Source organism: Nelumbo lutea, chromosome 4, assembly GCF_056320005.1.
Source record: "Nelumbo lutea isolate HS-2025 chromosome 4, American lotus-T2T, whole genome shotgun sequence".
NCBI classification, from domain to species: domain Eukaryota; kingdom Viridiplantae; phylum Streptophyta; class Magnoliopsida; order Proteales; family Nelumbonaceae; genus Nelumbo; species Nelumbo lutea.
In genome coordinates, this window is record NC_142687.1 from 15,618,971 (window position 1) to 15,645,216 (window position 26,246).

At 38.5% G+C, this 26,246-nt stretch overlaps 1 protein-coding gene across 2 annotated transcripts in view; it reads left to right on the forward strand.

Annotated features, from left to right (window-relative positions):
• The window catches only part of LOC148854147 (protein CLP1 homolog), a 32,276-nt gene extending 6,863 nt beyond the window's left edge, over positions 1-25,413 (forward strand). For both annotated transcript variants that reach the window (XM_088941793.1, XM_088941794.1), the window contains 4 exons: positions 12,765-12,899; positions 14,026-14,261; positions 24,937-24,981; positions 25,054-25,413. In XM_088941793.1, coding sequence (XP_088797919.1) covers positions 12,765-12,899; positions 14,026-14,261; positions 24,937-24,981; positions 25,054-25,141 — 504 coding nt within the window. In that variant the 3' untranslated portion in view covers positions 25,142-25,413. The remainder of the gene's footprint in view (positions 1-12,764; positions 12,900-14,025; positions 14,262-24,936; positions 24,982-25,053) is intronic.
• The last annotated feature ends 833 nt before the right edge of the window (positions 25,414-26,246 follow it).

Here is a 26,246-nt window from a genome sequence, read left to right on the forward strand (position 1 = left end):
TCAATCCCCCAAAAATATTTTAGTTCACTTAAATCTTTAATTTCAAATTCCTATTGCAGTGACTTCTTGAGTGCATCAATCTCCCTAAGATTATTCCCTGTAACAACTATATCATCCACATACACAATTAGTATTGACACAAGTGCTTCTCTCCTCTCCTCTTCACAAAGAGAGTATGATCTGATCGGGTTTGTGTGTATATCCAAAACGGATCAATGCCCCCCTGAACTTGTCAAACCTTGCCTTAGGTGATTGTTTTAAACCATATAATGACTTTTTTAGCTTGCAAACTTTTCCCTTATTAGCATTCTCATAGAAGTTGAAAGAGTGGCCATGAATACATAGATGCTAGAGACAAGAGTATCCGAACTGAGCTTATCTTAGCTATTGGTGCAAACGTCTCTAGATAATCTATACCATAGGTTTGTGTATATCATTTTGTAACTAACATTGCCTTGTACCTCTATATGCTGCCATTAGCCTTGTACTTCATAGTGAACACCCATCTACATCTAACTGTCTCTTATTTTATAGGAAGATCAACTATCTCCCATGTTTGGTTCTAATCAAATTCTCCATTTCTTCTATCATAGTTGTTCTCCACTTAGGTTTAGAGAAAGCTTCACTAACATTTTTGGGTATAGACACATAATCTAGGGAAGAAAGGAAGACACAGTAGAAAGGTGATAAGGCACTATAAGAGAGATGGTGTGAAATGCAATGGGCTATACACTTTTTCTTTCCCTTGTGGAGTGCAATGGGAAGATCGAGATCAACTGTAACATTCGTCTAAGGTATAGAAGCATCATCAATGGGATCGGAGGCAATAATAAGCTCAAGGGAAAAACCTGGCACTGTATCAATCAAACTTGGAATCTCAGATGGATCGACTACGAGTGGTGCGAGTTCTTCCATTGGAGCATGTGTGGACTCAACCCTCTTGCGCTGGCACTAAAAGAACTCCGAGGCAGGCTGTGGGAATGGAGTTGATGGTGGAGCAACAGGTGAATTGTAGGAGCTGATGAACCAGATGAAGGAACAAGAAGATGAACAGGTTGTGAGCTCTCCTCCCCAAAACACTCCCCCTGAGGAGAACCACTAGAGAAAAAGAATGCAAACTCAAAGAAGGTAACATCCATACTGACAAACCTGTTTCTCAACACTAGATCATAACAACAATATCCCTTCTAGTTTTGAACATATTCGGAAAAAAAAAAAAACATTACTTGGCCTTAGGATCCCACTTCCTACAATGAGGAATAAGAATGTGAGCAAAACAAACACATTTAAAAACTTTCAAAGGTATATAAAAGATCTCCCCATTTAGAAAAAGAAGATTGAATGGCACCTTAAACCTTGGGATGTGAGAAGCTACACGGTTAATTGGGTACACAGCCGCGAGAATTACATCCCCCCAAAAACGAACTAGAATTGAAGCACACACCATAAGTTCTTGCCACCTCCACAATGTGTCTATTTTTCCTCTTTGCTAACCCATTCTACTATGGTGTATAAGCACAACTATTGAATGGCCCCATGCTCCAAAAAATATGTGGCCAAATCCTTATCAAAATTTTCTCTAACGTTGTTTGATTTGAAAATTTTAGTCATCACCCCAAATTGTGTGAAAACCATCTGGTAGAATTGTTGCACTAAAATAGGTACCTCATCACGTGATCTCGTCAAATGTACCCAAGAATACCAAGTATAATCATCCACAAACAAAAGAAAGTAATGGTATGCACTCATGGAAGAAATATGATAAGGTGCTCACACATCAGTGTGAACAAGAACTTTTTTATTACTTGGTTTAAAAGAATGTCTACAATGCTTTCCAAACTGACAACTTTCACACTACTAAATAGCTAAACAAACTCAAACAACTTGGGAAACTAACATCTCAATGAACTGAAAGAAAGATGACCCAACCGATTATTCTAGAGCATAATCTGACTTACCGACTCTGATTCACTACTATTGCTACTAACATGGTGGCTCTGATGTCTTGGAATTAGATCTGTAAAATAGACTCCATTCATCTCACGACCACCCTCTATCGTTCTCTTTGACTTTAGGGCCTTGTTCGTTTGTAACAGTGTAGCTTACTGGGTAAGTGCTTACCCAGGTAATATTTACGTGGGTAAGTGCACTTACCCATGCTCTTTTGATTTTTAAGATTCCCAAGTAAATAATAAAATGACATTTTTACCCACAAAAAGTAACTATTAAAATGGGTAAAATGGTCCCATCATGTTTTGTAAAAATTTCTCCTAGCCAAGGTTCAAAGTATCGGAAACGCCAAGTGTATCGGAAAGGCAATTTTAAGAGACGTATCGGGATACGCCTTGGATAAGCATGCGTATCGGAGAAAAACTAAGATACGCATAGATACACTTGAAAACACTATAAATAGTTCAATAAATCATAAAGATACATCAACAACACTAAATATAAGGCCTCAATGAGGTGTATATACATTAAATTAATATATTTTAATGGTTTTATGAAGAAATATATTATAGCTAATTATAACTTCATTAAAAATCCAAATCTTAACTATAATTTTTAAATTATAATTCTTAAGTTTTAATGTTTTATGGGATGAGAAAAACCCAACTCTCTTATCCAACCATAAAACATGCATTGGCACAACTTCTATTTGAAAATATAATTAATAATTATTATTTATTATTCATTTCCAAAAATTATAAAAAATAAATAAACATTATATAATTTATTCAAAAAATAGTTGTTAAAGAAGAAATTTCAATTGCTTTGTGGATATGATATATCATCCATAGAATTATAATATATTCAATCATTGTGATCAAATGATAAAATATAATTAATTAATTAATTATTTTTTTATTCTAAAAATATAAAATATAAAATAATTATTAAATAAGAAATTTAATTGGTATGTGGATATGATAGATCAATTATGGGATTATAATATATTCAATTGTTGTGATCAAATGATAAAATATAATTATTTATTATTTATTTTTTAATTCTAAAAATATAAAAAGTCAAAAAAATTAAAGAAGAAATTTCAATTGATCTATGGATATATATGATAAATAAATCCATAGATCTAGAGCATATTTAGTCCTTATAGGTAGAGAAAAAATTATATTTTCAATTTTTTTGTTAATTTATATTTTCCCCAAGTATCTTCATGAAACTTACACAAATCTACTGATAACACAAAAAAAAAAATTGTGATTTTGAATGTAAGAAATGTAGATCAACATAAATTTAAACATTCAAGAAAAAAAAGAAATCACAAGATATTATAAAAGATTGAAAAATTTACTTATTTTTGCCATATTTTTTCAAAATTTGAAAAATCTTTAGAAAAAATAATGATTCACACTTGTTTCTTGCAAACTTTTGCAAATCTAGCACTCTAGGAATGAAGTTTGGAGTTTTAGAGTCATTTGGGGGTGAAAGAAGGCTTACTTCGGGGAAAAAGAAGCTTGCTTTCCCCCTTAATTTTTTTTTTTTAGTTTTTAGTTGTATCTTTTTTGTCGATACGCTACCAATACGCCCCAATATGGGTCCGATATGCATGGAAAAGGATGAAACGTTCAATTTCCATGCGTATCTTGTATCGGCTTTTCAAAGATATGATACGATACGCCCCGTATCGGGTGTATCGTATCGAAATTTTAAACCTTGCTTCCAGCTGGGAAAGTTACTTACCCACCTGGGAGATGGGTAAGTTAACCCAGGAGGCCCATTGCTTAATGCAAAAAGAACATAAGAAAGTTGGTCAATGGGAAAAAGTTACCCATTGATCAACTTTCCCATGCATATTTACCTGCAAACGAATGGGGTCTAGATCTTGCACAATACAATTACCAGGAAGGAAAGTTAGTGAATAGTTCAAATTTTTTGCCAGACTACTCATAGAAAGAAGATTTGTATGAAGTTTGGGAACATGTAAGACAGAGAACAATGTAATACCATTAGTCACCCTAACTGTCCCTTGCCCAACAATGGGAATATGAGAACCATTTGATGTAGAGACTCGATTTCTACCAAAACACAACTGGTGAGAACTGAAAAGGGTAAACATACTGGTCATGTGCTTAGATGCTCTTGAGTCTATAATACAGGGAGGTTCCTCCTTACCTGAGGTGGAGGCATAATGTGCAACTACATGTGAACTACTTGTATGAGCAAAGGAAGTAGTGTGACTAGCCCCTGCACTTAGTTGTCTACTTAAAGAACCAAAACCATCCGAATCCAAACTTTTCCGATTCAGTTCTGAGTTATGACTGTTTCCATTGCAATGAATTTCAAATTGGCTTGAGTAAGAGTAGGGATACAAACGGATTGGATCGGGTTCGAATCAAGGTATATTCGAATCCGATCCAACATTGTTCATGTTGGATCTGATAGAATCCGAATCCTATCAATAAGTCGAGTCTTCAAATCTGATCCAATCCGACTTGTTTTCTGTAAAAATTAATAAATTGCTAATAGAAAAATAAAATATACTAATTTAAATAAAGTAAAAACAAAAAATACAAGTATTTTTAACTATTTTCATCATATATATACATGCTTTTTTTATAAAAAATAATATAACAATTTTATAAAAATATAATATAAAAAATACATTTATAAATAAATAAATAACATATGTATGTGTATTATATACATCAGATTGGATGGGGGATTTGAATCCGATCCGATCCGAAGATCCGAACAGGGGTGATCCAAATTTGACCAAATAGGATCAAATCATGGTCCGATCAATTTGCACCCCTAAGTAAGAGGTCCTAGAGAGTCTCCATTAACTGTCACATTTACATTTTCTTGTTCTCAACCCGAACTGGTATGAGATGTGGGTGGAGCTTCCAACAAGTGTCTTTAGTATGCTTAGTCTTATTGTAGTAGTCATACACCAAGTCCTTATCCTCTCTCCTGATTTCACTGCTCCCCCTATTTGGCTTGGGTTTGACTGTACTAACCATAACTGATTGGTCAACTACAAACAATTTCAGCATGACATTCCTCCTACTCTCCTCTCCAAACACAAAGGCATAAGCCTGAGAAAGAATCACACACTCTCTGGAAAGGATGTGTTTCCTAGCAATATCAAATTCAAGGTTCAGTCCAACCAAGAACTCAAAGACCCTATTCTTCTCTACCAACTTTTGATAGGTTGTTGCATCCTTCGTACTCTCCCAAACAGTAATTTAAAAGGTGCGCCTAGGCACACAGGTGAGACACATTTTAGGGTAGGTGCCTAGCCTAGGTCCTAGGTGTAGCCCATTCAAAAGGCGCATGCCTGGTGCGCATTGCGTACTGACTGGTCAACTACAAATAGTTTCAGCATGACATTCCTCCTACTCTCCTCTCCAAACGCAAAGGCATAAGCCTGAGAAAGAATCACACTCTCTTTGGAAAGGATGTGTTTCCTAGCAATATCAAATTCAAGGTTCAGTCCAACCAAGAACTCAAAGACCCTATTCTTCTCTACCAACTTTTGATTAGCCCATTCAAAAGGCACACGCCTGGTGCGCATTGCACCTTAGCCAAGGTGTGCGCCTTTTGAATATTTGACGCTTTTTCCATTCAAAAGGTGCACCCCCGTGCCACGCACCGAAGCTTTGAGAACCTCCTATTTGGTAATGTTGTCCGTTCATTCATCCTAATAAAATATCTTCTTAAAAGCAATTAAAACTATAAATTATTTGTTTGTGTGAAAACTTAGAATTTAAGACCTTAACATGGACATATTTGGGCTGGCCTCGAGGGGCGTGGCACAAAGGTGGCTTGTAGAATTAGGAATGTAATATGTCACATTAGTCTACTTGATTTAATTGGGAAAAAGAGATTGTGGGTTTTATATGCTTGAAAATGTTTTATATGTTTGATTTCATTTTTAAATTCTCATTTGAATATGCTTTACATATTATGTTTATGAATTTTAATTTTAGATAATAGTTTTTGTAAAACATTTATTTTTAAATTTAAGTTTATATTTTTATTAATATTATGTTTTATATTTTTAAAATTTTGGCATTTTTTGACTTTTTTTTTTAAATTGTGCGCCTTGCCTCAAAAAGGTGTGCGCCTCGCCTTGCGCCTCAGGCGCAAAATGGCCCTTGCGCCTTTCGCTTTTAAAACGTTTCTCCCAAACCACAGTCTCTAAATGATCTATCTCTTGCTAAAGTGTTTTTAGCATGATGAAATACATAGCAGGGGGCCTATCTCCTTGTTTCTTATTAATCACCGTACTCCCCAATTGATAGGCTCTGGCTGGAAGTGGTGTGGGAAGGCTAAGCGAGGCGGTCTCCTTGAAGGACGAAGGAAGGCTAGGAGATTCTATCGATAGAGTCATGTGTTCGTTATGATTCATGCCTCCTTTTATAGGGAGGGATCTTGAGGTCCTGAAGGGAAGGAGCCAAAAGGATTTGATTCCTATTTGGAAAGGGGATCTTTGATTGGGTGTCGGTTGTCAGGGGGACACTACTGCTTAGGGTTCGCCATGTGTCTTGTGAGATTTCTCTAGGACGAAGTTTCCTTTCGTCTGAGGATTCTCATAATACACATGTGCTACTTCCTATACTGACGTGGCGTGGATAATGTCAGTGCTAGTCTGACGTGTCCTACTTAATCCTATTGGGTGTATTGTCACAAGCGATGTTGGCTGGTCATTGTATTTTCTTTCATTGCCAATTTGTGATGGCTTTGAGCTCATTGCAGGCTCACGATAGCTTTAAGCTCATCGCAGGTCCATGGTGACCTTGAATTTGTCATAGGTATGTTGTGGTTTTGAGTTCATCGCAAGTTCGTGCTGAGTTGTGAACTCGTCGTGGGTGTCTCTATAGCATTGATTTAGTACTTTCGTTGCCATTGCGGTCATGGTGAACAATGTGTACCTACATTGGCTACATTCTGTTTTTGGGAATAGGTTTTAGTCACTCCTTCCCAAATCTCCTTTGCTGTATTGGCCTAGAAAAAATTCTTGCCAATATGAAGTAACATTGAATTACACAACCAAGACATCACCATCTTATACCAAGAGGAATTTATATTAGGTTTCTTCTCATCCCCAGTAAGGTATCCCAGTTTGCCATGTGCTCCAATAGCCATCTTGTCTGATTGTGCCCACTCTCAATAGTTTGTATCTGTAACTTAATTGTAGTAATAATCCCAGGTCCAAAATATTCTCCGAAGCTTGCTCCATCCAATCCCATGTCACTGGTTGAACTCTTCTCATTGCTCCAGCCCTCCATAGTTCTTAGAATAGATTAGAAAAACAACTATAGGTGAGAAATAAAAATCAATTTATCTCCTTCGGAGGCCTCAACCACCCTTTTGGTACACAGGAACCTCCTCCCACCAAGATTCCTATCTTTGTGGGAGCCGGTAGAAACAAGAGAAAAGGCTGCCACTCTCTCCAAAGACCTCAGAAATCATTGTAACTTGAACCACCCTCTTGTGCCCCTTCCTAGGTCAAAATTGAAGAGTCTTACTGCAATCAGGATCTTCCCCTCTTCTCCAGATCTTCTTGATTTTGGTGATCAACCTTAGATTTGCTACAAGGGGTTCTAGATCCACCAAAAAATCCAAAAACTAGGCACTTTTGAGGTCTTTGATCAGCCCTCTAACTCATCATGTAGTTGGCTGATCTATGGCTGCGTGATGGGAGCACAAAAAAAGCTCAAATCCTGTTCTGATACCAAGTAGATATCTGCAAAAGTAAAAATATGTAGAAAAAGATGAAGAAACAAAGAGATTCTGTGAGAAGAGGGAAGAAGAAGAGAAAGAATAGAGAAAAGAATGAGAAAGCAATCAGATCTGGCTGCCCTCTCCCATTGGTATTTATACTTTAAGTAAAAAAAAAAGTATAATGACTAATTTCCTTTATAGGGCGCTAACACATAAAACTGCATAAAAAACTTAAAAACATCACTCCAAAGGGTCCAACAAGAGTGCTGTGGTCCCCAATTCCTATCTAAACAACTAATAAACAAAAACAACTACCAAATCTGCACAAAATCCTCAACATAGGCTCTCTATGTTTTGGGCTTACAAAACTCATACCTGAGGCAATGAGGCCAACTGCCTGTAAATATTGCATGTTTCTTATAATTAACCTTTTTTGATGAATTATTTCTTATATTAACTTCAAGGTTATGGAATATAATAATCAAAGTGATCTATTTGTGGAAAGATGATGGGGATGTCAATGGGTCGGGTTCAGCACAGGTTTGCCTCTACCCTAGCCTGACCTTCCAATGACTATGGTTGAACCTGCTCCACCCCAAAGATAACAAGACATGATTCTCAAACCCGCCCTAACCCTATATGGTTGAACCCAAAACTGTCCCAACCCGACCCTCTAATGTCTCCAAAATGCAAGTTAGAGACCTAACTCTTCTTCCTTTTTCACCCTTTTGTTTGTTTTCTTCTTTTCCTAAGACAAAAATAGAGGTTCAGCTCCTATATTTTCTGATACTTTTCTTTCTTCCATTTTTTTCATGAATATGTTGATTTTTTTTTTGAATGAAGCTTATACATTTTTTTATGCAAATTATAGACAATTAATAGGAAAGATGGTTGTTGCTTGCTATGGAACTTAAAGAATTATCCGCAAGGTGCCAACCAGCTGGTTGGTAAGGTCACCTGGGTTGGAGGTTGGGCTACCCCCATTGTGTAGCCCTTCAAAAGAAATAAAAAAAAACTTGAGTACTCTAGAATTCATGGTTTTTATTCAAAAACCCATCACCTAGGCAACTAGGCAACAATTAATAGTGAAAACATGGGTTTTATTCAAAAAAAAAAAGAGAACTATAACCTAGTCTCGCCTCAACACGTTGAAAACTACGCCTCTAGGGTCCATTGTCTTGCTTTGACAATCAATAAATACAAAGATAGTTTAACATGTGGAGCAATGAGTTTGCATGGTCACAACATTTTCTTTTGACCCTCCAATAAAACATTACATGTTATCAACTAAATCACCCAATGAGTGTTTGCCTTGACAAATTGGTTTTGATGTGTTCACATGGTCATAACACTTGTAATCCTCTAATAAAACACAAACATGCTATTAATCAAACGAAAAAGCAAATTATCCAGTGAGTGTATCCTGCTGTTGCCTCTAGGGTCTACTACCTTACTCTAACAACTAAATATCAAGATAGCTAACATGTTGAGTGATTAGTTTAAACAACCATGACATTTTCATGCAACCAAATCACCCAGTTAGTGCATGCCTAGGTGATTAGGTTTCGATGAGTTTACATGGTCACAACACTTCTATAAAACACAGAGATGCTAACAATCAAATGAAAATCATATCATCCGGTGAGTGCATGTTTTTTTCCTACCCAAAATGATGCAAAAACAACCTGCTAGCATATGAAAAAAAAAAAAAAAATAGAGACTACCTCTAAAGTCTACTACTTTAATATGACAATCAAGAATTGCCAAGGTAGCTAATATTTGTTGTGATGTGTTCACATGGTCACAATACTTTCTTGTGACTCTCCAATAACGCACTAACTTTTTTTTTTGATCAATAACTCATAAAAAAGATTTCATTGAGCTAATTAAGGCAGCACAATAAGAAGTTGTGAAGGATACAATTTGACACCGAGTGTCTAAACTCCCCAAATATACAACTGAGCCCAAAACGTAGATTGCCTTTGTATCCTTTGTTTAGCTAAACCATCTGCAAAACTGTTGGTCGATCTTCTAACCCAGTTAACTTGAATAAACATGTCCCTGGAGAGCCATTTGAATCTCCTGAGATATCATTCCTTTGGTACTAGGAAACTCCTTCCCCCCCCCCCCCCCCCTTTTTTTGTTGCCACATCACTTTGCCCAGCTGCGCCTGAGAAGAAGGCACATATATTACCTTCCTCATCGCTGATAACCCCTCGAATTCCAGAGGGGCCTGGATTGGCCACACTACTCCCATTGAAATTCAGTCTCAACCAGCTACAAGGCGGAGGAGACCAGACCACTGATGCTATCTGTTTTCTAGAAGATTAGGCAGCTATAGCCCCCCAAGTTCTGAAGACATCATCAATCTTAAAGTCTGAGAACAGATTCAAGGTCTTAACCCAATGTGCCACTCATAGGGTTATGACCTCAAGCAATGCTTCTTTATTCCTTTCCTTTCCCCCCAAAATTCTAGAGTTTCTTTCCTCCCAGACTGTCCAAATCACTGCTGCCCTTGTACAGTTCCACATCAGTCTGCCCCTTTTAGTAGAACAACTACAAACAGAAGGGTTAAACAACCCTCCCAAGCTAACGGGAGAGAGCCACTTGCAACCAAAAAGTGAAGCAAACCGCTCCAACAAAAGGACAGAAGATTAAGAGATGAACTGCAGTCTCACCATTAAGCTTGCATAAGCTGCACCAATTGGGGGACAAGCACCAGTTTGGCCTCTTCCTTTGAAGCTTATCACAAGTTTTAAAACCCAAATCATCAATCAAAAGAAAAACCCAATCACCTAGTGAATGCATGCTTGGATGATTTGATTTTGATGAGTTCACATGAACACAACACTTTCTTGTGATCCTCTAATAAGTCATGGACATGCTAATAAATCACCTTGTGAGTGCATGGCTGGGTGGTTTGGCTTCAATTAGTTTACATGGTTGCAACATTTTCTTGTGACCTTTGAATAAAACACAACATTCTATCAATCAAATGAAATGCCAAATTACACAATGAATGCATGCCTTTTGTTGCTACCCCAAGTGATACATGAACTAACAACCACTATCATATGAAAAAATAGAGATAATTTGTAGGCTCCATTACCTTACTAGGAATATCAAGAAATACGAAGGAATCCTAATATGTAGAGTGATGAGTTTACATTAATCATAACACTTTCTTATAGCCTCCGAAAAAACATGAACATGCTATAAATCAAAGGATAAACCAAATCACCCAATGAATGCATGCCTAGGTGATTTTCTTTTGATGAGTTTACATAGTCACAACGATTTCTTGCAATCTTCCAATAAAACATAAAAATGCTGCTACCAATCAAATGAAAAACCAAATAATCTAGTGAAGACATGTCTGCTATTGTTACACCAAATGGTACGAGAACAACCCATTGTCATATTAAAAGTAGAGGTTACCTTAAGGATATACTACCTAACTATGACAATCAGGTGTAGAGATAGTGAAGGTTAATGTGTAATTTTAGCTTTAATTTTTTGATGAATTTGTAATTTTACCTTTGTTTGTACACACTCTTTCTATTCTTTTCTTGTATCTTTTTATTCTTTGTAACTTTTTTTTTGATAATTGAAAATGATTTATTAATCAAGAGAAATAAGATTTTACAAGAATCCCTTGGAGAGGCACGAGATGCAACCTCCCCTAAACATTACAAGAGATCAGAAATAAAATTACAATGCTGCTCAAAATAACTGATCCCTAGTAGACCCCTGTTTAGCAAGATAATCAGCGAAGGCATTTGCGTCCCTACCTACCCACTGATATCTACGTGTTATGTGCCTTGTTAAACATTTAACTTTTTTGATGAGATCCCTATAACTCCAAACAACTGAGTCTGGATTTGACAGCCAGCCCACAATCACCTTAGAATCCCCTTCAATTAATAGGTTCTCCACTCCTAGTTGATTAGCAATCTGAATTTCTTGTACTGCAGCCAATATCTCAGCTCTTGTAAAGTCCCCTATCCCTATTAGGCCCGAGAATAAGGATATGATGTTGCCATTCTCATTCATCAATACTCCTCCAATGCCAGACGGTCCTGGGTTGCCCTTACTGCTTCCGTCAAAATTCAGTTTAAAAAATCTTTTTGGAGGAGTTACCCAAACTGTAGTGTGTGCAACTGTGGCCAATTCCTCCAGATGTTGTCAAATGAAAAAGAGCTGAAAGAAGCCAAGGATTTCAGCCAATGGATAGCCCTGGTCAAGATACATTCCTTACATCCAGTCTCAAAGAGCTGCAGCAAAGGAACAAGAAACTAGTAAGTGGTAACAGTCCCCTGTGAGAATTGCACAGTACACACCAGTTTGGGGACAAACAAATGAAAGGTTTTTTCTTTTGTAAGAATTACACTGACATGGTATCAGAGCAGGCTCAGTCCTATTGATCTCAGCTATCATTCACATTTCACAGTTCAGCAAATTGAAATCCCTACCTAGTATTAACACCCAAAAAAAGAGAAAAAAAAATCCCTACTTAGTGTTGAATAGCTGGAATGGAGTCCACCAAATTGGTTGCTTTTTCTGCAAATCAGTGGTCGTTTTTATGCAAATCATTATCAGTAAATTCAGAACTTTGGAATTAGCAAATTTGGTGCTTTAATTGCTTCACTTCAACTCTACACTGCCACCCTACTCTATAGTCGCTAAAGTTTGGACAGACCCTTATGTAACTGTAATATCAACAGAATTTACATATGTTTACTGGTATTCTTATCAAATATCAATGGACGTTCTCATAAAACTCATGCATGCATGGTATTCTTATTGATTCAATGAGGTTCTTACAAAACTCATACAAGTGTATAGTTTCCCTGATTGGTTAATTATGGCTCTTGTGGAATATGCAGCCTTCTTTCTCAATTTAACAGATACAATAGTTGATGCTGTATTCATATCCTGGTCCTTGTCTTTGGGTTACTCCTGGGGTTTGATTTCTCTGAAATGACTTATGGAGTAAAGATGGGTGAAAATCTCACAGAAGGTACCATGGGATTATCTACTGTTAACTTTGTGCTTTAATGGATTCTATGCAGGAAAAACTTTGCAGCATGCTTAAAGACGTACTTAAAAACAAGCCTAATGTGGATGTTGTGAAGCTTCAAAAGTCAGGTGGTGTTGTATCCAGGAATACAAAGTTCCGTCAGAAGACCAGGAGCTACAGGATAAGGGTAAGGTTCTGGCTCTAGACTGGTTGGTCTTAGATGGAGATTTGATTTCTGTTACTATTTATTAGAGATGCTTGATTTAATACAATCTACATTCTTATGCAAGGTCTCTGCCAAAAAAGAAAAAGATGGAAAAAATCAAAGAAACCCCCTGATCAATTTTGATTCATAAAGATAATTAAATGCCACCCCCAAACAATGAAAAAAAAAGAGAGGATTGGGGTTCTGTTAATTGGGTCACATGGAGAACTCTAATCATTGGGGATCCATCCTCTGTATTCTGCTTGCCACCTTTATGTTCACTTTCAGCAAAAAGAAAGAAGTCCTAGACTCCTACTCACTTTGTTCATGCACTTGTCTCAGGCTCTAGTAAATTCCTTGTGCTTCCTGCTTTTTAAAACACTAGTTTAAGTCCAAGGTGGACTGCAGATTGAACACATTGTCAATACGGAAGGTCCTATAGGGAACGGTTTAGCTTCCCATTGTCTCCACGATTGCATTGTTTCAATAACATTTCTACTTTACAATATAACCCTTGGTCGTTTAAAGTGATTTGCATTTGCCTGCTTTTTCATGTTTTTAATTGTTAGTTAAGTATAATGGTGTCTATTGATCAGGGAAAAAGGGTAAAGTGCAGAGAACTTTCACTTGCGACAAATGCCCCCATCCTGACCTTTCAGATTCCAACATTCCCTCCGCCCGTGTTAACTGGTTGACGGAAGATAAAATACCCTTTGAAGATATTTGTATGGGCAGGAGGACATTTCAAAATAACAAAAATGGGCAGGACAAAGGGTTTATACAAATATGTAAGAGAAAGGACAAAATGGTCCCAAAAATTAAGGAATGGGTGGTTTGGGGATTTAGACATGTTTAGCACTCACATGACAGTGAGACGAGTATCTTTTTCAAAGTTAACTGATGGTATGCTAGTGTTGGGGCAAAGTTTTGGAATCTGAAAGTTCAGGGGGGTTTTGTTGCAAATGAAAGTTGAGGGGGCTAGTGTCACTACCCCCAAAGTGCAGGGCTGTAATTTGTAATTTACCCAAAAAAATATTTGTCTGAGCTCATATACTTCATTCCAGTTAGAATGATGAGATTGCTTCATGCTGATTTTGGCTTCTTTCAGGAATATTTTTATGGCCTTGCAAATGATCTTTCCCCACATTCAAACATTGCAAATTTCAGTGATTTGTTTGTCTATAAGATTGGTGGTGGGCCCCAGGCACCACGTTCAGCTCTTCCAATTGGTGCAGAGCCTGCAGCAGACCCTACACGATTAGTTTTGGTGAATATCAACCGTGACCTGCTACATTTAGTTCTTGCTGTCTCATTTGCCAAAGAACCTGATCAAATAATCTCCAGGTAATGGCATGGCACTTGCAATGGTGTCCAACATTTTTATATTTGCAATGGTGCCTTTTTGAGTGTTATACTGGTAGAAACATCTATAATGGAGTTTAGTGGACATAGGGTAGTAAGGAAACACCTTTGGATAATAGTGTCCAAAAGCTTACACCGCATTCAACATGCTCAAATGATAACAATAATCCAATTTACATATTTACTACTTTAGGATTACTGGAATAAATAGGGTTTTCTGGACTTCCAACCAGAACTGTTATGCTCATTTGCATATGACATTGGATGGTGCCTATCATCTATTCATGTAGATACTTGGCCTAATTCTGCTAAGCATGACTTGTCAAATGCAAGTTAACCTTTTGACTAGGGCTTCTAGGCACCATGTAATTGTCAACATGTAAAGTGCAGAGAAAGAAATAACAACTAGAAATATAGAGCAGAAAATTATCCAGAGGGGCATCTGATATCCCAATGTGAGGCGCGAGGTGCAACCTCACTCTTTAACAAAAAAATATAACAGATTTACAAATGGGCCCAGTACATCTGATCCCTAGTTACCCCTTGCTTAGCTAGAGAATCAGCCAAGGTATTGGCCTCCCTTCCCACCCATTGTATAGTTAACACCATCTGTTGTGTTAGCTGTTTGAACTTCTTCATTTCATTTCTGTAATACCAAATCACTGAATCTGGGTCCTTTAGCCAACCCATCACCACCTTGGAGTTCTCTTCTGTCATCAATTCCTCCATGCCTAATTCTTTTGCAACCTGAATGCCTTGTAGGGCTGCATATATAGTTCTGCCTTTAAAGAGTCTCCATTTCCCATAGGTCCTGAAAAGATGGCTCTTAAATTTCCTTCCTTATCTCTTACAGCCCTTCCTTGTCTCTTAAATTTCCTAAATGGTCTCTTACAGCTCTTAAATTTCAGAATTCTTCTTTCAGAACCTATTTCAGCATTTATCAAATTGTCATTGACGACTTAGATTGCTTTGAATGGGTTCCAAACCAGACCAATATTTAAACTGCATTTCCTTTGAATTTTAACAAAATTTGCATTTCGTAGCTCCCCTACCAATTTATGTTTGATGATGTTGATAATAAGGACAAATGATGCATAATGATGATAATAGAATTTGTAGTTCCCAAAGAATACCTTTGGTGCTGATTATATGCCAGGACTAGGACTTACATTCCATAGATTTGACACTTCAGATTATCCATTGTAACAATCTTAACCATAGTAAATGTTTGCTACTACTTGATCTTAGATCTTTTCAAGTTGAAGCCATACATAGCTTCTATGACCATGCAAAAGTATGATAATGATTTAGAAAGAGATCCTGAAGGATTTGGGTAGGCAACTGAATGAGCTTGTTAGAGATGAAGAAATTGGGGCTCTGTTGAATGGGAGGTGTTAACAGCTGTTATTTTTTCCTATGTATAGTACCGCAGGGGTACTATTGTACTTTTACTCCTTTTTATTTTAGTTGCTGTCGCCCTAGTATATATATTAAAATGGCTGCACCGCCAGCAGTATCTTTTTGCTCTCAGTTCTCTCTTCTCTCTCTTTTCTCTATTCTTCGATTCTTCTCTCTTGCATAACATGGTATCAGAGTAGGACTATCAGATCTGAAAGGATAAGTCGAGTGAGCAGTTATTTTTTCTTCTTCGCACCAGATTTCCAGATTTGCCACCCTCATCTGCTGTTCGGCTGATTGAAGATCTCACACACTGAAGTAACTTTCCTCTCTCTCTCTTACCTTTTCTTTTTCTGGTCGTGTGCCAGGGCAGAACCTGTACTAGGTCTGCCGATTGGATTGAGGTGATCAACACCTCTTTCTTTCCTTTTTTGTGGGGTCGACCGATCCCTGTGAAACTGTAGGTCGTAGGTCGTGAGGTCCTTTTTGTGTGCAACAACAGCAGCTTTTATGGGGAACTGTGGGTCAGAAAGTGATCAGTACCTCTTGTGTACTGCAACAACAGCTTTTATGGTGAACTGAAGGTCAGAAAGTGACCAGTACTTGCTGTAACAATAGTCCCGTTGATGTGTAGGTCAAGAGATGACCTGTATGTAGTGAGGCAACACATGTGTTGTGCTTGTAAGTCAAGGGGTGACCTGTTAGAGTTGTAACAACACCTGTAACAACACTTTAAGGCTGTGTACCCCATTTAAGAGTTGTTTTTTAATATAAAATCATGAGTGGTGAAGATTCTGCTACATCCGGTGTTTCCTCGATGCTGAATGGAATGAGTGGGGGTGTGGACCTATCTTTTCCCATGGCTGTTATTCCTCTTGATGGTTTAAATTATTTAGAGTGGTCAAGAGGGATCAAGCTGTACATCACTGCAAGGGGAAAGATGGGTTATATTAATGGGAAAATAGAAAAACCACATTTTGGGAGTGCTAAATATGACAGATGGAACCAGGAAAACAGCATGGTCATGTCTTGGCTTTTAGTTTCTATGCAACCTCAAAAAAGAAGGAATTTCATGTGGGCTGAAATGACAAATGAGATCTGGGAACAAGCAAAATCAACATATTCAGAACTGTGACACTATGCAAAAATCTACCAGCTATAGGCAGAATCGTTTACTTGTAAACAGGGGGAGAGGTGTCTATCTGTGTACTACTCAGACGACCTCTGTCTGGAAGGAGTTAGATCATTATCAGAGTGTGGACTGGAAGTGTGACGAAGATGCAAAACTATACAAAAAACTCGTTTCCCAGCAGAGAGTGCTTGTTTTCTTATATGATTTGAACCCTACATATGAATCTATCAGAGTCCAGATCCTAGGTAGCAAAGATCTTCCATCAGTTCAGGAAGTTTATGCTCTTGTACAATTAGAAGAAAGCAAAAGGAATTTGATGAACAGTTCTGGAGGAGATGCAGTTGTGTTGGTAGCGAAAGGGAGTGTTACTACTAGTAGGGGAAAGACTTATAGGAAGGGGGATCTTTAGAAAAAGATGGATGACAAGGACAAATTGTGGTGTACTTATTGCTAGAAACCCCGACACACCCGAGACACATGCTGGGATCTTCATGGGAAGCCGAAATGGGCTCAAGATCTGAATAAGAAGCAAGGTTCAGATGTGAATAAAAAGTAGTCAGGACAACAAGGTACAAGAAAACACACTATGGCAAACATGGCTACTCAAGAGAATCGGTCCCCCATTCATACTGTGACTCAGACACATTCATCTGGATCTGACCTAAGGGAGGATATTATAAATTCCTTCCGCGACCATTTAGAGCTCTATGGTAGAGCAATTCGTCAGATGGATGCTCCTCCCTCAACTTCAATTGCGTCTACATCAGGTAACTCTGCCACAACTTTCCATGTTGCTTATCATAACCCTGACACTCCCTGGATCATTGATTCTAGAGCGTCAAAACACATGACTGGTACGTCCTCTTACTTTCAAACCTATCACCTTCTTTCTGGAAGAGAAAAGGTGAGACTAGCTGATGGATCATATACTACCATAGCTGGTCAAGGAACCATTTCTCTCCCTCTCGGCTTTACCCTCTTTGATGTTTTACATGTTCTGAAATTTCTCATTAATTTGTTCTCTGTTAGTAGTATTACTAATTCCTTAAACTGCTCAGTGACCTTTTTCCCTTTTTACTGTGTGATCCAGGATCTGGCCTCAAGGAGGACGATTGGTAGAGAATGTATGGTTGATAGACTTTACATGCTGGGGAATAAGGCTAGTCTTCAAGTCAGAGAGTCTAAGAGTCAGTCCTGTAAGAGTCAAGTTTATTTATGGCATTGTCGTCTTGGTCATTTATCTTTTGAGTCTTTGAAAGTGGTGTTTCCAGAATTGTTTAAGTTAGTGTTTGTTTCAGATTTCTCTTGTCAAACTTGTTAGTTGAGTAAGCAGTGTAGAACTCATTTTCTTTCAAAAAATAATAAATCTGAATTTCCTTTTCAGATTGTTCATTTTGATGTGTGGGGCCCTATTACTTTACCATATGAGAGTGGCTACAAGTATTTTATTACCATTATTGATGATTATTCTAGATATACATGGGTATATCCCATGCGGACCAGGGATGAAGTACCAAAAATTATCCAAGATTTTCAGCGGATGGTCTTCACCCAATTTCAAACTGAAATCCAAAATTTTCAGTCAGATAATGCTAAAGAGTATTTTCATAGTGATCTCACGAGATTTTTTGCGTCACGTGGTTCACTTCAACGTAGCTCTTGTGCCCGAACACCACAACAAAATGGTGTTGCTGAAAGAAAGAACCGACACTTCCTTGAAGTGGCTTGGGGTTTACTACTCCATATGAATGTCCCAAAATGCTTTTGGCTTGAGGTTGTCCTTTGTGCTACCTACCTCATCAACCGTATGCCCTCTCGTTGGTTAGAGTGCAAAGCCCCACATCAGCTTTTCTTTCCTAAGGCCCCCCTTCTTCCCATTCCTCGTGTGTTTGGTTGTCGTTGCTTTGTCCAAAATTTGCCCCCACTCGTGGAAAATTGGATCATCGTGCTATTCCTTGCATATTCCTGGGGTATTCCTTCACTCAGAAGAGATACCGTTGTTTTGATCCAGTTTCTCGGAAATTCTATGTTTCCATGGATGTCTCTTTCTTTGAGAGTGAGCTTTTTTTTCCCTATTTCTCCTCAGGGGGAGAGTAGGAATGAGGAGAAACCGATTCAACTCCCTCTTCCTTTTTGTGTTTCTTCCGTCGTCACAAAGGCCAACCAAATTCAAGAGTTGTGGAGAATATAGAAGCTGTACCTCCAATGCCATTAAACTCTTCGGGGGTGGATGATACTCGCTCATGTATCTTGGTTCCCATTGATGTCCCTGACCCCATTACAATTGATACCTCTGTTGCTAATGACCTTGACCTTCCTATTGCTCACAGGAAAGGTGTTAGATCGTGCACCACTAAACACCCCATTTCCCACTTTGTTTCCTATGAAAACATTTCACCCTCTTTTTGAGCCTTTCTCATATCCATTGATAGTGTCCCTATCCCTAATAATGCGGCAGAAGTTCTTTCAGTACCTGAATGGACAGATGCTATGAAGGAAGAAATTCATGCCCTTCATAAAAATGGCACATGGGAACTTATAGATCTTCCAAAGGGAAATGATCCAATTGGATGTAAATGGGTGTTCACAGTCAAACATAGGGCTGATGGCACGGTGGAGAGGTATAAAACTCGTTTAGTGGCAAAGGGGTTTACACAAATGTACGGAGTTGATTATGCAGAGACTTTTGCACCCATTGCCAAGATGAACTCCATTAGAGTTCTATTCTCTCTTGTTGCTAATCTTGACTGGGATCTACATTAACTTGATATCAAGAATGCAATTTTGAATGGTGACCTTGAAGAGGAAGTTTACATGATACAACCCCTTGGTTTTCAGGCTCAAGACAATGAACGAAAGGTGTGCAGGTTGAAGAAGTCTTTATACGGGCTAAAACAATCACCGAGAGCCTGATTTAGCAGATTCCATGCAGCGGTTCAGCAGAAAGGATACAAGCAATGTCAATCTGATCACACATTGTTTGTGAAAAGATGAGGGTAAAATTGCTGCTTTGATATTATATGTTGATGATATAATTATCACTGGCGATTGGAAGGATGAAATCCAAAAGTTGAAGAGTTTTCTTGCCACACAGTTTGAAGTAAAGGATCTAGGTCCTCTAAGATACTTCCTAGGAATTGAAGTTGCCCGCTCAAAAAGGGGTATCTTCATTTCCCAAAGGAAGTATGTCCTAGGTTTACTCCAAGATACAGGAAAAATGGGAGTGAAGCCAGTTGATTCCCCTATTGATCCCAACCATAAATTAGGTGACAGCCAAGGTGAACCTATCAAGGATGTGAAACAGTTTCAGAGACTTATAGGGAGATTGTTATATCTTTCTATGACCTACCCAGACATTGCTTATGCAGTTAGTGTCCTTAGCCAGTTCATGCATGCCCCTATGACCACTCATCTTGAAGCAGCAGAAAGAATTCTCCGATACCTTAAAAGGTTTCCAGGTGCTGGCTTGTTGTTTCAAAGGCACAAACATTTGAAAGTTGAAGTGTATACTAATGCAGATTAGGCAGGATCCCTAAATGACAGAAAGTCAACTAGTGGCTATTGTACCTTCATAAGAGGAAATCTAGTTACTTGGAGAAGCAAAAAGCAAAGTGTGCTATGACTCTATTCTGTGATAACAAAGTAGCCATAAACATTGCTGCTAACCCTGTGCTACATGATAGAACTAAACACATCGAAGTTGACAAGCATTTTATCAAAGAGAAGGTTATCACAGGGGAAGTGTGTACTCCCTATTTCAGCTCTGAGGATCAACTTGCAGACATTTTTACAAAAGGACTACACCACTCACGACATCACGATTTATGTTACAAGTTGAGCATGATTGGCATCTATATCCCAACTTGAGGGGGAGTGTTAACAGCTGTTATTTTTTCCTATGTATAGTACCGCAGGGGTACTATTATACTTTTACTCCTTTTTATTTTAGTTGCTGTCACCCTAGTATATATATTAAAAAGGCTGCGCCGCCAGCAGTATCTTTTTGCTCTCAGTTCTCTCTTCTCTCTTCTTCTCTCTCTTTTCTCTCTTCTTCCATTCTTCTCTCCTGCATAACAGGAAGAAATTTAAAGGTTCAAACAAAGGTAATCTAGTGCATGTGACCAAAGCTTTTTGTGTTTGGAGGGGGTAATTAGTGCAGGTCCTCGCAACATATTCCAAAGGATCTATAAGAGATTGGGGGTGGGAGTTAAAGTGAGAAATAAAAGGATTGCAGAAAACAAAGTCTTCAGGTAAAGGAAATCCATGGTAGGCATGAAGGAATTGGGGGAAATTCAAGAGAACCAGGTGGTGGAAGATGAAATTAGTTTAGAAGACTTGGAGATTCAATAGGAGGCAGAAATTTCGGTTGATCAAGCAAGGCTGGATGAGAGAAGAGTGGTCAATTTGGAAAAAGTTGTTGATGTGGAGATTCAAGTTAGCAAGACAGTGGAAAACGAGGAAGTGGAATTCGAAGAAGTGGTGATTGTTTGAGGTGTTGTTTTCAAGCTGATAGTCATGGTTTAAGGGGTTATTCTGGATTTTAGGCTATTTTTTTTATCAGTAACAGTGAAATTTTATTAATGATAAAACAGGATTACAAAGAGATGGAGCTAAAAAGTCTTAACTCCATCTACCCAAGAAACTTTCTGATCGTGTAGTGACTACAAAACAGCCCAGAATAATGTGTCTCTATTTACCCCTTGCCTAGCTAGACCGTCAACCAATGCATTTACACTTCTCTTAATCCAATTACATTGAATTTCCATGTCCTTGGTTAACCACTTATACTTCCTCTTTTCATTGCTGTATTTTCACATCATAGCACTGTCCTCTGTTAGCCATTTCACCACCATTTCGGAATCACCTTCTATAAACACCTTTTTGATCTTCATTTCCTTGACCCTTTGAATCCCTTCAATAGCTCCAAAAATCTCAGCCATCAATGAGTCTCCCACCCCAATCAGCCCAGAGTACATGGCTAACAGGTTTCCTGTTCCATCCCTTATCACACCTCCAATTCCAAAAGGCCCTGGGTTGCCTATGCTGCTGCCATCAAAATTCAGTTTGGTGAATCCAGTAGGTGGAGTCCAGCAAGCTTTTGCTAACTTTCTACATAAGCCTGAATCTGCAATCTCCTTCCAATTCCTTAACAGTTCATCAACTGAAAACACTTTGAACAGCCCCAATGTTTTCAACCATTGTATCAGTCTAATGTGTATGATCTCCAAGATTTCTTCCACACCTCTCTCTTTACTTGAGAAGATCCTTGAGTTCCTCTCCTCCCACACTATCCAACAGACTGCAGCTCTACCACACCTCCACATGATTTTAGCCCTTTTAGTTGGCCAACTAGGAATGGAAGAAAACAAGCTTGGAACATTCAAAGGGGGAGTCCACCTGCATCCAAACAAAGAAGTAAACCATACCCAAATAGTTTTAACAAACTGACAAGATATTAGTAAGTGATATCCGGACAGACTTGCAGAGAACACACCAGTTAGGAGACAAGCAGTTGTTGGGTCTTTTCCTTTGGAGTAGATCCCCTGTATTAACTCTTCCCAGGAATGCTTCCCAACAAAAACTCCCAACCTTAGGAGGTATAGGTCGACACAACACTTTTTTAATAGGGAAGGAAAAGCCAGCGGGATGAGAGGGTAACAATGCTTTGAAAAAGGAGGCACAAGTATAGGAACCCGAGGGGGTGAGTGTCCAGATTCTGCTATTTGCTTTAGATGGCTCAATAAATACCCCTTCAAGGATAGATAGTAAGGCTATAGTATAAGCAAATTCTGTGTCCCTAACACCTCTTCTCAAACTTAGATTCCAACCAAACCCAGAAGGTGAATTGGATGGAACAAGAAAGGAAGAAATTGGTTCATTCTTGAGGGAAGACAAAGCAAAAAGGCCTGGAAATTGATCTTTCAGAGGGGAGTCCCCAACCCAAACTTGTTCCCAGGATTTGATAAGGTTACCAGAGTGCAAGTCATACCTAATCCATGGAGAGAATAAAGGCAAGATGGCTTGAATGGCTCTCCAAGGGGTAGCTCTTGTAGCCCTTGCTAGATTTCCTGAATCCCATCCATTATCTACCAGTCCATGTATACTTCCTACCACCTTAGCCCACAACCTATTTTTCTCCAGTGAGAATCTCTATAACCATTTTCCTAGTAGTGCCAGATTCCTAGTCCTAATATTACCAATATCGAACCCTCCCTCCTCTTTACCTCTACAGACCGCCTCCCATTTGACCCTATGGTCCCTCTTCTCCTCCCCTGGTTCCCACAGAAAATCCCTCATTAGCTTTTCCAATCTATTAGCAACCTTCACCGGTATCCTAAAAATTGACATAAAGTATATAGGAAGGTTAGCCAACGTAGACCTAATTAAGGTGATTCTCCCTCCAAGAGACAAATAATTTCTTTTCTAGTCGGCCAACCTCTTTTCAAATCTCTCCACAACAGGGGCCAAAAAATCATCTCTCTAAGGATTATCTCCCAAAGGTAAGCCCAGGTAGTTTAATGGCCATTTAGACACTGCACATCCCAAAATATCTGCATACTCCCCCATCTCCCCTTCCCCCATATTGACTCCAACTATACAACTTTTTTCAAAGTTCACCTTATGATTTGACATCTATTCAAAGAGCTGTATAGAGAGTTTCAAATTTTTAATCCAAATGACATCCCCACCTTCACAAAATAGAATTGTATCATCTGCAAATTGTAGATGTGTAAGTGGTACATTATCCCTTCCAACTCTCTACCCTCTTATAAGCTCCATGGAGTTTGCTTTAGATATCAAACCCCCCAGCCCTTCAGCTACCAATGTAAACAAAAAGGGGGATAGAGGGTCTCCTTGTCTAATCCCCCTCAAAGCTGGGAAATAATCCACCACTGTCTCGTTCACCAAGATAGAATAATGACAATCCTTAATGCATCCCATCACCCAATTGCACTAGATACCTCCGAACCCAAAATTCATCATCACCTCCAATAGAAAGGACCAATCAACCATATCATAAGCCCTTTCCAGATCTAGTTTGCAGACCACTCCTCTTCTCCTGGATCTCTTGTAATCCTCTAAACTCTTATTTGCTACAAGTATCTGGTTTGTTATTTGTCTCCCCCTCACGAAGGCTCCTTGATTGTTCGAGATGATAGATGTAGCAGTGTAGCACCTTTCTGATTCTAATTGACAGCACCTTCGTGATGATCTTATAGAGGCTGTTAACTAGACTGATCGGCTTGTAGTCCTTTGGGTGCTTGCCTCACTTTTCTTGGGAACTAAAGCAATGAATGTGGAATTCAGCCCTGGGTTAATCACTCATCTTTTATGGAATTCATCAAATTCCAACAGTATATCCTCTTTTAGAATCTCCCAACAATCTTGGTAGAAAGCCATCGTAAAACCATCTGGGCCCGGTGCCTTTGATCTATCCATCGAAAATACTGCCTCTTTTATTTCTTCCAACTTAAATTTCTTCGCCAACCAATCCCTCTCTTCTCTCTTCAAAGTTGGCCAATCCAAGCCCTCCAACCATACCTTTCAGTGGCCTTCTATATATGCTCCTAAAGTGACCTGCAAATGTTCCCACTATTTCTCTCTGGCTTGTGAGTATTTCCTCTATACAAAGTTTGTAAAGGTAGGGGAAGGAAGGGAAAGATATCAAAAACCTATACAAAGTTTTTAAAGGTTTCCTTGCCTTTCCTTTCCTTTCCCTACTCTTTCCTTCAAACCAAACATAGCCTTAGAATGCATGTTTTGCTGTGGTTCTTGAAGGCATGTCCTGGGTCTGGTGTTATTCAGATGTTGTATTTGTTATTTTGTTCGGGGGAGGGGGTGCTTGGTTGTCCTCAAGGGGGTTGATTGGTTTTGGTTTGTTATTTTGCTGGGTGATATCTTATAACCTTGTAATGTTTTTTCTTTTTTAATAAATTTCCTTTTTATTATAAAAAAAAAAGTATGATAAAAAGAATATGGTTACCATCCATTCAGATCAATTTTGCTCTCTTGAGCCTGCATGAAAGCTATGTATACGGTTATACACACACCTGTATTGTAGTGGTTTGTAAACTTTGCTTTTTCATTTTGCGACTCTGATGACAACTGTGCTTCTGTCCAATGCAGTAATGTTGCTGGCTTTATCTATATCACAGATATTGACATCCAGAGGTATGAGCTTTTGCCACTTTCTTGGTTGCATTTATAATGTATTTGCTGTAACTTAATAATGATTATGTGCAGGAAAAAAATTACGTACCTTGCACCATCTGCTGGGGAACTACCGAGTAGATTCTTGATAGTTGGTAGTTTGACATGGCTGGAGACCTAAAATTTCTGGGAATGGCAAAACCAATTTTTCAGCTACGACCTTGGTGTCAATTGTTCACTATTAATTGATCTCTTCTTGTGCTAGGCAGCTGGTACCCCCTTTCCTCTGCTTTATGACAGTATTTTTGATCGTGTAGTGAGACTTCAACCATGAAAGGCTTTAGCCAGTGTAAGCTGGACTTGTTTTTGGTTGCTTGGCGGTTCATCTTTGGCTTGTATCTATAGACTGATTTTACTAACTAATATCCAAGGTATCTGTAAATATTTTTCTGATATGGTATTTGCTTTCCCTGCTATCATTTTTCTTTCGGGTTCGACTATGATATACCGGAAAGACATGATACTGGAAAAGTTTAGAGCCAATCATCCGGTGTCATAAAAGAGGTGGCCAATCAAGCGCTATTCGTGACAATTCACGGGGGTGCATTGATTGGTCAAACCTCTTCATGTCTTTCCGGTATCGTAGCTTTTTCCTTTTTCTATATCTATATATACTTGCAAAGTTTTCATTCATACCAATATACAAAAAGCAGGCAAAATGAATTCATGTATTTCAGATTGTTAATAATTTGGTTCATATGTTTAGAATCCACCACCTAGGGGTGTCTAGGCGCCCCGTGATCGCCTGGTCTCGCCTTGGCACTTTGAAAACTATGCAATCAGTTATGATTGTATGTCACATTCATGACTTAAAAAATCACTTATTCTTAGTAGGGGCTGACGTGCTGATAATCGAATTCCAGTTCTACATGTTAAAAGTTTAATTACTTAAAATGGAAAAGCTTTTCTGGATAGATATTTTTGCCGGTTTGCCTACAGCAGCAGCAGCAGAACATGAAACAGAAACAAGGGTAAGTGGAAAACTGGGATGATTGTTAAATAATCCACATCGCATGGGATTTGATTCGAGGACTGTTTCCGTCGTTTAGTGTTTTTTGACCAAGCCTGTTTGGCATGATTGTTGTTTGCCAAGCTAACTTTTGAAAAAAATGCTTTTTTAAGGAATAAGGGGTGCCATTTTGAACTGTCATGTGTCATCCCCACTTTTTCTTGTTTCAATATATAAGCCTGAAGGAGAAGTATTTCCGAGAGAATCACTTTATAAC